We start from the raw sequence: 15,508 nt of genomic DNA, 5'->3' as shown, positions 1-15,508 counted from the left end.
CAAAACATACTTTTCGTGATTAGATGAAGGGAACTAACTCTTACAATAGCATAGCTTTTGCCGAAAAGATCCGGAAATATCCGATTGACATATAGTAGATTATTTATAACTTCCGGGAAAATATATAAAATCCCCTATCTACTTTCGTTTCAGGACTAACACAAAAGTGGAAAAAACGCGATATAACACATTCTTTTATATGTAAGTATTTTGTCGGATATATTCTTTGAGCAGAGACTTATAAATACATTTGTTACTATACACATACGGAAGTTTTATCACTGCGTTTATAATATGGGTTTAAAAGGACTTGATTTCGAGTAGATCGGCCATTATCGACCATAGGTTGCGCTGGTGATCGGGTCTAGGACTCCGTTTCGTGGCTACAGCTATTGTATTTTCTCCCTCGTGAACCTTTTTAGATGTATGAAGTCTAATGGTTATACCTCCTGTGAGTGTTTCGTGTGCATGTGGTAGCAGAGACGTATATAACATACTGTCAGATTTGTTTCAGTTCCGATGTGTTTGACAGCTTTTTTTAAGGTGATGACATCAGGATGGAGAAACTTGCTCTGATGGTATTGAATAGAGTAAATAGTACTGTAACGGAGGTCATTTTCAATGACAGTGCTCTGCTAGGAATCGTACCCGGGACCCCTGGCTTACTAGTCTGATGCTCAACCAATCAAGCTTAAGAGAACTTCCCCCTAGCTGAGTGGTATATTGCGGCTAGTATTTTACCATGATTAAAGTACTATGTTTCATAATCCACATCGAATTGTCCACACCCAGGTAAAGCTCATTGGCTTCTATTGGTGGATTTGGTAACATTAATTCTAGTATGAACATATGCTTGTTTTCAGTGTGCTAGTTGAAGATTCATGTGTAGAAGTTGAGAGCACCGGTCGCTCTACTGGCATCAGCTAGTGGAAATTTTCCTTTAGTCGATTGGTAGACTGTTTGGCTAGAGACCAAAGGGTTGCTAGTTTGAACCCCAGTGGTGGCAGGGTGTTTTTCATTATTCGTTTCTGTTACACATGTAATACATTGATAGAAGAATAAAAGTACTTCAGATACAAGTGAAAGGAGAGAAGGGGACAGGAGGCATAGAGAATAGAACTGTAAATCTGGTTATCATTCCTCATTGTCATGAGGTATTTTACAGTGCAGTTTAATTTCCTGGTCAGGTCATTTTATAGTATTATATTGTCTCCTTCAGTGTTACGTACCAATAGGCAGGATTTTTGTGCATTTTTAGGGTTGAAGAATTTAATGATGGAGCAAACAAATCATCGGAATGGTTCTAGCTATCTATCCTAATTTTGTTTTTGTCTTGGTCCCAGTTGATACCAGAACTAAAATGAAATCACAGATGGTAGTGAGAACCTTTTGGACTAGCAAGTCGGTACCAGTGTTGATATCAGGATGAGTATTTGAGATGATTCCCAGTTTCCTTACAATGTATATTAAAGTGGTCGGGTGGCGCAGTGTTAACGCACTCGCCTTTCACCTAGCCGACCGGGGTTCGATTCCCGGAACGGACGTGAAAAGGTAAGGGGTCACCTGTCCGACCGCGTGGGTTTTCCCCGGGTACTCCGGTTTCCTCCCACAATAAGGCCCCTCGCGCGCTTACATCCGGGCCAACAAGAGTGATTAGTATAAGTTTAAATAACTTGTTTCGCAATTGTTGTAAAACAAATAAAGTTTATATTTATATATATTAAAGTACTGATGTTGATTTACCTGATATCTGGTTGCAGTGCTTTTCTCACGTCAACTGATTTTTGTGTGGGTGTGTTTAATAATGCAAACTTTATTCATAATTTAACTTTTGGTTTTTCTTTTTAAGCATAATATATAAAAATATTTAACATAATTGACTTAAATTTTCAGATTAATGGCAAAGCTGGATTAGACAATGGAACCGAAACACAAAGAAGAATTGCGCCAAAATTTTAGGCTCATTGTCAACAATGTTGCAGATGCTGAGGCTGTTTGTGATGAATTGCTATCCCTGGGAGTCTTTGAAGAAAATGATGTGGATAAGATTTTGGTAAATTAATTAAATTGCTTTTTCATAAGAGAAAAATCAATAGATTTGGGACTTTTGCATTAATTCCTTTTCCCAATCACAGGATCAATTTTTACTTCGATCATTTATTTATTTTTGGAATGGGGATTGGGTTGTTTTTTTTTCATTATGTAGAATGTGTTTGGATAAAGAGATTGACTACATATACAATCTTATATCGACTACACTGTATAAGTATAGTATCTTAACAAAATACTACCTACTCCCCTCTTTTGACAGTCTTTTTTGAACTGGGTGTGGGGGCTTATTTGCGGTAAAATACGGTATCTATATAATACAGTTAACATTTTACATGTGTACCTCCCTAATTACAATATCAAATGGAATTTTGTAAAATATTGTTAACTATCATTTCAGTATAGATAATCAATTTGTATTTTATAAATGAAATATTTAAATTTTGATAATTTTACCACCCTAGTCTATACCATTATATCAATTCCTGTACTTTGTCTAAATAAAAATCAAGTTAGGCAATTGTAATGTTTATTAACATTGTAAGTAAATGTGATGTTACAAGTTGTCCTTGTCTATCAAGTTAGGCAATTGTAATGTTACAAGTTGTATTTGTCTATCAAGTTAGGCAATTGTAATGTTACAAGTTGTACTTGTCTATCAAGTTAGGCAATTGTAATGTTACAAGTTGTACTTGTCATCAAGTTAGGCAATTGTAATGTTACAAGTTGTACTTATCATCAAGTTAGGCAATTGTAATGTTACAAGTTGTACTTGTCATCAAGTTAGGCAATTGTAATGTTACAAGTTGTACTTGTCTATCAAGTTAAGTAATTGTAATGTTACATTAAATTCCATAAATTGTATTGCTCATTCAATTATTGTTCAATTCTTATTTTTTTCAAAGTTGAAAAAGCCAGCACCAAAGGAACAGACAAAAGAGCTTTTATACCTGTTGAAGTTTAGAGGTGTGCATGCCTACAACAACTTTATTCTGGCCTTGAAGAGGAGTGGTAATACATATTTGGCAGACCAACTTATGAAACCAGATGTTGTAACTGAATTACCTCAACCTCAACCAACCAGTAACTCGGTTCAGCCATCAGACAACCAGGCCCGGCCATCAGACAACCAGGCCCAGCCATCACAAAACCAGGTCCAGCCATCAGACAACCAGGTCCGGCCATCAGACAACCAGGCCCAGCCATCACAAAACCAGATTCAGCCATCAGACAACCAGGCCCGGCCATCACACAACCAGGCCCGGCCGTCAAATGACCAATCTGACGAGGATTTGTGTAAGCAAGTTTTTACATTTTGGAGGCACTCTAATTTTGGTTTTTGTTCTGTTCAAATGAACACATTACTTACAATATTGAAAATATTTAATGTCTGTCCAAAATAATAGCATAAGAAATAGGTTTTTTCATAGTGTGGAAATTACCATACTCATTTTTCAACCAATAACTTCAGAATGGAACCTGTTTTATAAAGGGCTTCATAACTTTGTCATGATTCTTATTTATCTATTTTCTTTTTCTGAATAAGATTTACATTCAACAATTTTTGAAGAGTTATTGCCCTTTGTTCTTTCCAGATTTTCACTCTTATCTGGAAATCCCTTTTTTCAATTTTCAACCAATTTTGCTCTCAAAGTTGGACAATTTGTACAACATGAAGTTGTGCTTTCTCAGCAACAGTTTTTCTTTCATTTCAATGTTGTTTTTTTTTAATTCAATAGTGTAGAATTGGTACACTGGTAATCTCTAAACTGTTCACCAAGGCTTCCTCGACAAATGTGAAAAAGTTTTTAGTCACAAGACCATATGAGATTTCTTTGGGCACTTCACTTCACGTCCATGATAAGACCACACCCTTCAATACAGGCCAACAACAGTGATTAATAGGATATTGTAGCTGACAACTTGTTTTGTACTTAATGGGAAACACACAAAAAAAATTTAAGTTAAGCTTTGGTACTAAGTAACTGAAAAATGAATAAAAGGGAACACCAACTATATGTATGACTAAATATCCTCCTGAGGGCTAAAAGATGAACCTCAACACTCATAATGAACTTAGCAGGAGGATGGTTCTTCAGAAAATTTCTCAAACTGTAGATTTTTCTTGTCTGATTAATTATAAACCAAGTGCTTCCATTTTGTACATTGCTGACATTCACGTATTAAACAAAAGAACTATGATCTGTATGAGTTATATGAGCCAGTGTAGAGATTTGTCTATTCTATAGAACTGTTAGACAATAATATATTAGCTTTCCTTTCTTATATTCATGTACGGTCATTAACCTAGTCTGGATACATGCTTATACGATTCGAAGCAGGAAAGAGAACAGTGTGCTTCCCCCTGGGATTGAACCCGCGACCTCAGATCCTCTGCCACTGAAGTGAAGGGAAATCCCCTCTAGCTTTAAGCTAAAAGTCAACCATTATCTTATGTACAGTTAAAAACTACCAAAGAAATCCCTCTTTAAATGTGTTTGCCATCAAACACAAGATCAACCCAATTTCTAACTCCCTGTCACTACAGGAAGGGCCATGGTCAACATCTATAACAGGAAGGAGAACATTGTGCTTCCATCTGGAATCAAACCCATGACCTTCACGTCTCTAGTCAGATGCTCTACCACTGAACAAAAGGGAAATTCCCTCTAGCACAACTATTATCCTATGTACAGTTAAAATCTGCCACACATTCGGTTTTAGCCTATGATGATGGTGGGCTGTTCAAATCGCCCAATGTCTGAGCTCCATCCGTCCGTAAACAATTTCCTTTATCACTATTTCTTGAGAAGTAGTGGGGGGATCTTTCTCAAAATTTTACAGGTAGGTTGTCACTAGTTACATCCATGTAATTTTGGGACTGATCAGAAAAATGAAATGACCAACAGGTGGCCATCTTGGATTTTTTCAAAGAAGTTTGTTGCTGCTATGTCTTGAAAAGTACCTGATAGATGTCTGTTAAACTTCCTATGTAGGTTCCCCTTGGTTTCTAGTGTTATCCATGGAATTTTGGGACTGATCAGAAGAACAAAATGGCCGACAGGTGGCTATCTTTTACTTTGATTTTGCAAGTTTGTTATTGATATTTCTTGAGAAGTACAGGATGAATTTTTCTCAGAATTTCCTATGTCGGCTCCCCTTTGTCTCTGGTTGTGCTCATTCAATTTTGGGACTGATCAGAAAAATAAATTGGCAGACAGGTGGCCATCTTGGATTTTGACTTTGCAGGTTTGTTATTGCTTTTTCTTAAGAAGTACTGGATGGTTCTTTCTTAAATTTCATATGTAGGTTTCCTATAATCCCTAGTTGTGCCTATTTGATTTTGGGACTGATCAGAAGAACCAAATTGCAGACAGGCAGCTATCTTGGATTTTGCTTAGTAAAGATTGTTATCTGATTTCTGAAGAAGTACTCATTGCAATTCTCTGAAACTTCACACATGTTGCCTTTGGTATATACTTGTGCTGGTTTGATTTTGGGACTGATCAGAAGAAACAAAATGGCTTCTAGGTGACCATTTTGGATTTGGCAGATAAAGATTATCATAGCTATTTCTGCAAAGGAATGTTCAAATTCCTCCTATCATTAAGAGCAAAAAAGACAGGAAAATATCCAACTTTCAACAGACTAAAGATTAAACAATGGTGGGTGCAAAGATCCCTCTGGGACGTCTTGTTATCTAAGTTTTCCTGGCAAGTCCCTCATCAGTTTCTGTTGAGATGCAATACCTGTCTATAAATCTTTTAATTGTATAACGAACAGTTTTTTTTGTTGTTAGAATATGTGTCTAGTCACATTAACATCTTTGCAAAAGACCAGATTTTATATGGAGCAAACATAGAGAATCTTTATTATAAAAACAGTAGTCGTGGACCACCACCACCACAACCTCCCCCAACCTTCCCGCCCTCCAACCACAAACCTTACCCAGAGTAGACCAACAAACATGTGCAAGGCAAAGAAAATCTATTATCTCACTGCCTGCCTGTTGAACTCTGACCCTTATATGACCTTGGCTTTCGTAAAAACATGATTCCCAAATAATACTAATAACAAACCAGCTGAGATAAAAGACAAAATTGTTTTCATTTTGCACTGACAAATAGGTTTACCAACTTTTATCTGGAGAATCCTTTGTTGAAGTCATTTCTTCTGTCTCAGTATATCTAGAGAATGCTTCAGTGCTTTGGTGAAGAACATCTCTGTCTCCCATTAACAACCCACCAGCCCCCATTCAAAAAAATCCCCATATGGAAAATAGAGGAAAAACTTCAGGATTATTTTCTTTTGATATAGATAAAAAGTTTTACACTTAAATTTGGTCTGAAGCATCCTTACGTAAAAGTGATTTAATGTTAGTTACCACCCTTTGTTGCACTAACTCTTGTAAGTAATTTTAAAATTTATCACTTTGGTAAATACACCTATGATACAGATCTCTAAAGTTCAGTGCTTTTTACATACTTTACAGTTAAAAGATGGCCATTTTCATCAAAAGCATGTATTCCAAGAGAATGCACAGGAGAGGAGAGACATCTCATGTATGATGAAACTGTAAGTTCTCCCTGTTGACTTCTATATCATTCAAGTGAAAGATGATGATTATGATGATTTTTAAGATTTTGATGATGATGATGGTGTTGATGAAGATTATTTTTAAGATGTTAATGATGATGATGATGATGATGATGATGATGATGATGATGATGATGATGATGAAGATTTTTAAGATGTTAAGGATGATGATGAAGATGATGATGATGATGATGATGATGATGAAGATTATGATGATGATGATGATGATGATGATGATGATTATGATGACGATGATGATGATGATGATGATGACGATGATGATGATGATGATGATGATGTAATCACAGTGGCTATTTGTCTATTATGTGATATGAACACCTGAATCACTATATATATATACATATTGATACCAATTGTACATAGGATTTATATTAATCATGGGAACAATTTTGACAGGAAATTCAAATCTAGAAACCATAGGAACAACATACATGGCTATATATGATGCATGGTGTTAAATAATTGATATTTAAACATGGTTACATACATATATGGGTAGAAACATGCATAGGTTATTTTGTTTGTTTAAACACTTGGTGTTTCAGTCTAAGACTCCCAGTACCCTGTTTTCTTCTTGCTGTCAGACCCCATTTATGGTTTAATCCAGCTCATCAAGTATAATCAATAGCTGTAAACAGTATTTAGTTGAGGTTTTTCATGGTCAACCAATTTTCATGATGTAATACTTACCATAACTTTAGTATACTCCATAAAGCTATGGTAATTATTACTGAAATGAAATTTATATTTGATGTGCAAGAGGTCAAATGTCATAACAGTTTAGATGATAGAATGTAAAGATGCGACCATATGATATTGATATGTGTTGATTATAATTCTATCTAAATGGGCTGAAAATAGTTAAGATGATCATCATTTGAATTAGAAATTGATTCTATCAAAATTCGGTCCCTTGAATATCGAATTATCGAAGTTTGACTGTACATTTTTTCGGCATTGGTGACTACCTGCAATCATGGGGTCATTTTTCTTTAATTATTGGTCTTTGTGACTGCCAAAATTGGTCATAATATGGAATCTCTGGTAGATTGTATTATGAGGTGAAAAATGCAGAAATTGAGACAGAGAAATAACAGGAATGAAACAGGAACTCATTATTAGAGAGTGTGCATGTTTGTAATAATAAGATATACATTAGGTGGGGTTTCACTGTATATACATTTTGTGTTTTGTAGGTGTACAGAATCACAAATTTTCGTAAGAAAGGTTTTGTCTTGCGGATGAAATGCCAATCACAACGTTGTAAAGTGACGCTAAAGGCTTTTGATTTGTGTAATATGTGCCTTGACAAGTTAATGAATTTTTTAAACACGCCCATTAGAACTGGGTTGTGTTCTTCAAAGCTGTTTAACAAGACAGCTGATGTGAGTATATTTTGAATTCTGTGGTAGCTATATAGACTAACAGTCAAGTTGCTGAATCATCCGATCTTCCGATGTTAACTATAGAATTCTAGCCTATATGACCTTGTCACTCTAGGTCAGCATCCACCAGCACTCTGTGCTTGGATGAGAAACAAGACTGTGCTAATTTAATTATTTTAATTAGTTTTTTCAGTAAATATTACATGCATGTCACTGACTGTTAACCAGTACGTAAGGGTTTATCTGCCCTTGAAATAACATAACGATTAACGTAACAGTAAGGCTTATCAGCCCTTTATACAATGTACATCTTATGTGATAATGTAAAAAGCAAGCCCCATTTTTTGTATTCAGGGGTGAAAAATTGATGAAACATTGTCCTGGTGAAGCCTCGCTTATAGAGGCAAACCCAGTCGGCCAATAAATTATCTAACTTAACAGGTGGCGCTTGGGTATATTGTGATTGAAACTACGTTGATTTACTTTTATACACTATTTCATCCTGCATATCCACTGGTATTCGTACTCAACACACAGCACCCCACTGATCGACCCACCTACTTGAGACTGATGTTTGCTCTTTATTCTTCAGTTTTTTATAATTTATGTTAATATATATATACATACTACATTTTCAATCAACAATGTTTGCTTATCATTTTGCTGTTTGTGAAAATTATTATTTCGTATTTTTTCTATCTTCTAGGAGTATAAAGAAAACGTTAGAGAAATCATCAGTGACTGCAGAGAGGGCCTTGAGAATGCTGGTTTTTTTATGATGTTTTTCCTCTCGTACGGAGCCCAGGGAGAGAGATACGGTCAAATCTTTGATAAAGCAAATTGTAGTGTGATTTTACAAGATATAATCAAGGAAGTGACAGACTGCGAGGCTCTAAAGGATAAACCCAAGATTTTCATCGTAATCACCATTCCTGATCAAAGTGTAACAGGTAATACTGTTGTGATCAAAATTAGAATTAAACAGTCTAGTTAACCAAACTCTCAAATAATTTCATAATTCAAATGAACTCACAAAAATATTCTCAATATATATATTAACATATGTAAGATAAGATAGGCCTATCTCCATTCAGAGGTAACCCTTCATATGATTATTGAATAAAAACCATTAATCACCTTCAAAATGTTGAGAAAACAGTTCTTTGTTAAAGATTCTTTAATGTATTAGATTTCCAATCTTATTTATCTCATTCCCCTTTAATTTTGATTTAAAAGATACAATAAATTAACTTAAATTTTATAGATACAACAGTGACAACCAACAGCTTTCAAAGCCTCTTTATGTTTTCATGTCGATAACACATTTGACTTAATTGTCATGTTTAAGGGGAGACAATTAATCTTATGTTGAAAACTCACTTGATATAATTGTAATGTTTCAGGGGAGACAATTTGTCAGTATGTTGAACACTCATTTTGAAATAATTGTTATTTTCAAGGGGAGACAATTCATCTTTATGGTGAAAACTCATTTGACATAATCGTTATTTTCAAAGGGAGACAATTTGTCAGTATGTTAAACACTCATTTGACATAATTGTTATTTTCAAGGGGAGACGATTCATTTTATGTTGAAGACTCATTTGACATGATTGTTATTTTTAAGGGGAGACATTTTATCTTTTAATTGAAAACTCATTTGACATAATCATTGTGTTACAGGGGAGAAAATTCTACACTAAAATAATATCTCATTTGACATAATTGTAATTTTGAAGGGAAGGCAATTCATCTTGATTTATTTGACATCATTTTACTTGTCAAGTGGAAACAATATATCGTTATGATAATAACCCATTTGACATAATTTTCAATGTTGACGGGGAGACAATTTGTCAGCATGTTGAAAAACTCATTTCACGTTATTGTTGTCTTTAAGGGGAGACAATTCATCACAATGATGATCACTCGTTTGACATAATAGTAATGGTTGAGGGGAGACAATTTGTCATTGTTATATTAGCTTGGTGCAGGGAGAGCTAAAATAACTCTGTATAACGTTTTCTTATCGGAATTAAATTCAGTTGAAGAACCACCAGAAGGAAGAACCGTCATAGATGCTGGCCTTGACCCTTCTTCAATCAACGAGGACAACGTTTTTGTGTTACACGTTCACCATGGTGAGTTTGAACATAATTTTGTCATTTAAAGAATCGGGTGATTGTAGTAAATTTTTTCGGTTTGTATCACTTTGAAATGATCACCATTTACAATAGATTCATGAACTGATAGTATGATATTTGGATTGTCCATCTATTTTGGCATGTCTGGGTCTGAATATTTTCAGCTGAAGCAGATTTTAAAAATGTAGATAAAACATGTTTAAACATAGCTCAGTGTAATCAACATTTTGACCTTTGACCCCATCTAAAATAAAATGGTTTCTTGAGCAATCTCTGCTTGTTCTTTACTTTTGACAGATATCATAAGTATAACATGAAAATGTACACAACCCCTTTTCATGCAATTTTCTACCCTTTTAGTTGAGTTATGCCCCTTTAGCTGTTTAGTAAAACAACAATTTGTGCAATATGAATCAGCAATAGTTTCAGCATAGCTCAATCCAAGCTTGGCATCTAGTTTAAGTAGCTAATGGCAAATCAAATTGAAATTTACATATAGAAATTACCAACTGAAATAATATAAATCAACATAGCTTTATAATATTTTCAGGTCAAAACGGACCATGGACTGCAGAAAATGAACAAATGTGGTTTATGAAAGCATTCTGTGATGTTTTTTATACATACAGTTACAAAATGCACTTCCTGGAACTGATCGAAAAGGTATGTACAAAAGACAGTCATTTAAAATTGTCTGAAGAGTACAAAGAGAGGTGACAAGGTGAGTACAAAGGTACAGAGAGAGGCGACAAGGTGAGTACACAGGTACAGGGAGAGGTGACAAGGTGAGTACAAAGTAAGATTTAGGGAGAGGTGACAAGGTGAGTATAACATAAGGTACAGGGAGAGGTGACAAGGTGAGTACAAAGTAAGATTTAGGGAGAGGTGACAAGGTGAGTATAACATAAGGTACAGGGAGAGGTGACAAGGTGAGTACAAAGTAAGATTTAGGGAGAGGTGACAAGGTGAGTATAACATAAGGTACAGGGAGAGGTGACAAGGTGAGTACAAAGTAAGATTTAGGGAGAGGTGACAAGGTGAGTATAACATAAGGTACAGGGAGAGGTGACAAGGTGAGTACAAAGTAAGGTTCAGGGAGAGGTGACAAGGTGAGTATAAAGGTACAAGGAGAGGTGACAAGGTGAGTACAAAGTAAGGTTCAGGGAGAGGTGACAAGGTGAGTACAAAGGTTCAGGGAAAGATGACAATGTGAGTACAAAGTGAGGTTAAGGGAAAGGTGACAAGGTGAGTACAAAGGTACAGGGAGAGGTGACAAGGTGAGTACAAAGTGAGGTTCAGTGAGTGGTGACAAGGTGAGTTTGCAAAAACTGATGCATTTATCATTATGAGTGCCAGACGATATACAGATATCATGGTTATGTGTTGTCTAAATGTCTAGAAAGTTTTAACCTTACACATGAGGAGATTCTGTTTACCCTCGTTTTTGTGCTCTCCTATCCCATAGAAGTAACATTTTCCCCCTCCTCCAATTGGTCAAAGATTACCATACCAAAGGAAGGAACATCATACCACAGGAAAAATCAATATTATAGTGAAAATTAACCATTAACCAATACAGTGAGAATTAACCATTAACCAATACAGTGAGAATTAACCATTAACCAATACAGTGAGAATTAACCATTAACCATTACAGTGAAAATTAACCATTAACCAATACAGTGAGAATTAACCATTAACCAATACAGTGAAAATTAACCAATACAGTGAAAATTAACCATTACAGTGAAAATTAACCATTAACAATTACAGTGAAAATTAACCATTACAGTGAAAATTAACCATTACAGTGAAAATTAACCATTAACCATTACAGTGAAAATTAACCATTACAGTGAAAATTAACCAATACAGTGAAAATTAACCATTACAGTGAAAATTAACCATTACAGTGAAAATTAACCATTAACCATTACAGTGAAAATTAACCATTAACCAATACAGTGAGAATTAACCATTAACCATTACAGTGAAAATTAACCATTAACCAATACAGTGAGAATTAACCATTACAGTGAAAATTAACCATTAACCATTACAGTGAAAATTAACCATTAACCATTACAGTGAAAATTAACCAATACAGTGAAAATTAACCATTACAGTGAAAATTACCATTACAGTGAAAATTAACCAATACAGTGGAAATTAACCATTACAGTGAAAATTAACCATTAACCATTACAGTGAAAATAAACCAATACAGTGAAAATTAACCATTAACCAATACAGTGAGAATTAACAGTGAGAATTAACCATTAACCAATACAGTGAAAATTAACCATTAACCATTACAGTGAAAATTAACCATTAACCATTACAGTGAAAATTAACCATTAACCATTACAGTGAAAATTAACCATTAACCAATACAGTGAGAATTAACCATTAACCATTACAGTGAAAATTAACCATTAACCATTACAGTGAAAATTAACCATTAACCAATACAGTGAGAATTAACCATTAACCATTACAGTGAAAATTAACCATTACAGTGAAAATTAACCATTAACCATTACAGTGAAAATTAACCATTAACCATTACAGTGAAAATTAACCATTACAGTGAAAATTAACCATTACAGTGAAAATTAACCATTAACCATTACAGTGAAAATTAACCATTAACCAATACAGTGAAAATTAACCATTACAGTGAAAATTAACCAATACAGTGAAAATTAACCATTAACCAATACAGTGAAAATTAACCATTAACCATTACAGTGAAAATTAACCATTAACCATTACAGTGAAAATTAACCATTAACCATTACAGTGAAAATTAACCATTAACCATTACAGTGAAAATTAACCATTAACCATTACAGTGAAAATTAACCATTAACCATTACAGTGAAAATTAACCATTAACCATTACAGTGAAAATTAACCATTAACCATTACATTTAAAATTAACCATTAAAGTTAAAATTAACCATTACAGTGAAAATTAACCATTAACCATTACAGTGAAAATTAACCATTAACCATTACAGTGAAAATTAACCATTAAACATTACAGTGAAAATTAACCATTAACCATTACAGTGAAAATTAACCATTAACCAATACAGTGAAAATTAACCAATACAGTGAAAATTAACCAATACAGTGCAAATTAACCATTAACCATTACAGTGAAAATTAACCATTAACCAATACAGTGAAAATTAACCAATACAGTGCAAAATAACCATTACAGTGAAAATTAACCAATACAGTGAAAATTAACCATTACAGTGAAAATTAACCAATACAGTGAAAATTAACCATTAACCATTACAGTGAAAATTAACCAATACAGTGAAAATTAACCATTACAGTGAAAATTAACCATTACAGTGAAAATTAACCATTAACCAATACAGTGAAAATTAACCATTAACCATTACAGTGAAAATTAACCAATACAGTGAAAATTAACCATTAACCAATACAGTGAAAATTAACCAATACAGTGAAAATTAACCAATACAGTGAAAATTAACCATTACAGTGAAAATTAACCAATACAGTGAAAATTAACCATTACAGTGAAAATTAACCATTAACCATTACAGTGAAAATAAACCAATACAGTGAAAATTAACCATTACAGTGAAAATTAATCAATACAGTGAAAATTAACCAATACAGTGAAAATTAACCATTAACCAATACAGTGAAAATTAACCATTAACCATTACAGTGAAAATTAACCATTAACCATTACAGTGAAAATTAACCATTACAGTGAAAATTAACCATTACAGTGAAAATTAACCATTAACAATTACAGTGAAAATTAACCATTAACCAATACAGTGAAAATTAACCATTAACCAATACAGTGAAAATTAACCAATACAGTGAAAATTAACCATTACAGTGAAAATTAACCATTAACCAATACAGTGAAAATAAACCAATACAGTGAAAATAAACCAATACAGTGCAAAATAACCATTACAGTGAAAATTAACCAATACAGTGGAAATTAACCATTACAGTGAAAATTAACCAATACAGTGCAAAATAACCATTACAGTGAAAATTAACTATTAACCAATACAGTGAAAATTAACCAATACAGTGAAAATTAACCATTATAGTGAAAATTAACCATTAACCATTACAGTGAAAGTTAACCATTAACCAATGCAGTGAAAATTAACCATTACAATTAAAAGTTTTATTATTGCAATTTACATTAAGAAATAAAAATTGGTGTTACATGTAAGGCTTGAACTTTAATGAAGAATAGTTCTATATATAGAAAAAATTCAGATTTAAAACTAAATTCAAATGTATTCATGGTTTCATGCATAAATTTATTATAAGAATTATGTTTATGTAAAATCAAAGTATCGACAAATGAGTAGTCGTAAAGAAATTGAGAAATGACGAAGTTTTATCCTTGGTACTTGCAGGTGAATGAGTTGCTGAGCAATGCTGTTTTGAGCAATCAAGATTGGACCCGAGGCCATGTTGGAGAAGTTAGAGTCATCCAGAAAGACATACGAAAGAAGTTGTACTTTTTCCCTGGAATTGAATTCCAAACAGGGCATCAGGCGACCAGCTAAAACATTGTCAAAGCGTCCATTGAACTCTCTTACACAAATAAGTCATAAAATGATAGGTGGTCAGGTGGCACAGTGGTTATGCACTGGCCTTTCACCAAGCGTGGGTTTTCCACGGGTACTCCTGTTTCCTCCCACAATAAGACCCCTACCGCGCTTTCATCCAGACCAACAAAACTGATTAATATAAGTTGGAAAAACTTGTTTCGCAATTGTTGTTAAATAAATGAAGTTTATTATTTTTCAAAATGATGGATAAAATCTGAGTACAATATTCATGTACTAAGTATAATATTTATGTACTAAGTATAATATTTATGTACTAAGTATAATTGTTTTGTAATAAGTATGTATACTTTTAAATCTGCTTAGTTTGGAACAACAATCTTAGACATCATCATTTTTTGGCAAATTACTGGGTTAATGAATTCGGACATCCATAATTACTATTATATAAACACTATACCGAAAATGATATTACTGGATTAATGAATTGGACATCCATAATGACTACTCTATAAACACCATACAGAAAATGATATTAGTGGTTTCATATCTTAGCGCAATACTTTTAACTTGAAGAGTGCTAAAATAATATATCCACTGAAATCCCTATGTTTACAGTAATTTAAAGATTATATTCTACAATCTTCTGTGTTTTAGTTATTTTATCACATCAATTCGTTTGTAGTGGTGGAACTGTATTTTGATAAACATTTGTAAGTGT

At 33.6% G+C, this 15,508-nt stretch overlaps 1 protein-coding gene across 3 annotated transcripts; it reads left to right on the top strand.

The window, feature by feature from the left end:
• The first annotated feature begins 129 nt into the window (after nt 1-129).
• LOC132554192 (uncharacterized) lies at nt 130-15,042 on the top strand. 3 transcript variants are annotated; one of them, XM_060218493.1, is made up of 9 exons: nt 130-201; nt 1,894-2,053; nt 2,955-3,345; nt 6,542-6,624; nt 7,863-8,051; nt 8,758-9,001; nt 10,097-10,192; nt 10,746-10,858; nt 14,632-15,042. In XM_060218493.1, the coding sequence occupies exons 2-9, from the start codon at nt 1,919-1,921 to the stop codon at nt 14,782-14,784; spliced, it is 1,404 nt and encodes a 467-aa protein (XP_060074476.1). In that variant the 5' UTR covers nt 130-201; nt 1,894-1,918; the 3' UTR covers nt 14,785-15,042. The 3 variants fall into 3 exon arrangements, with proteins under 3 accessions (XP_060074476.1, XP_060074477.1, XP_060074478.1); XM_060218494.1 differs by lacking the exon at nt 130-201 and adding an exon at nt 314-451; XM_060218495.1 differs by lacking the exon at nt 130-201 and adding an exon at nt 1,466-1,551.
• Nucleotides 15,043-15,508: the final 466 nt, after the last annotated feature.

The sequence above is a fragment of the Ylistrum balloti genome, unplaced genomic scaffold (assembly GCF_031769215.1).
Source record: "Ylistrum balloti isolate Yb309-2 unplaced genomic scaffold, AGI_CSIRO_Ybal_v1 Utg370386, whole genome shotgun sequence".
NCBI lineage: Eukaryota > Metazoa > Mollusca > Bivalvia > Pectinida > Pectinidae > Ylistrum > Ylistrum balloti.
Note: the sequence above shows the minus strand (reverse complement) of the source record. Positions and strands in the feature narration are given on the sequence as shown.

What these genes read in the sequence shown, in the direction of transcription:
- LOC132554192 (XM_060218493.1), top strand. Translation starts at nt 1,919, where the DNA reads ATGGAACCGAAACACAAAGAAGAATTGCGCCAAAATTTTAGGCTCATT. An exon ending in ATCTCATGTATGATGAAACT is followed by an intron (nt 6,625 to 7,862) that starts GTAAGTTCTCCC and finishes TGTGTTTTGTAG; the next exon opens with GTGTACAGAATCACAAATTT. An exon ending in TCCTGATCAAAGTGTAACAG is followed by an intron (nt 9,002 to 10,096) that starts GTAATACTGTTG and finishes AATTAAATTCAG; the next exon opens with TTGAAGAACCACCAGAAGGA.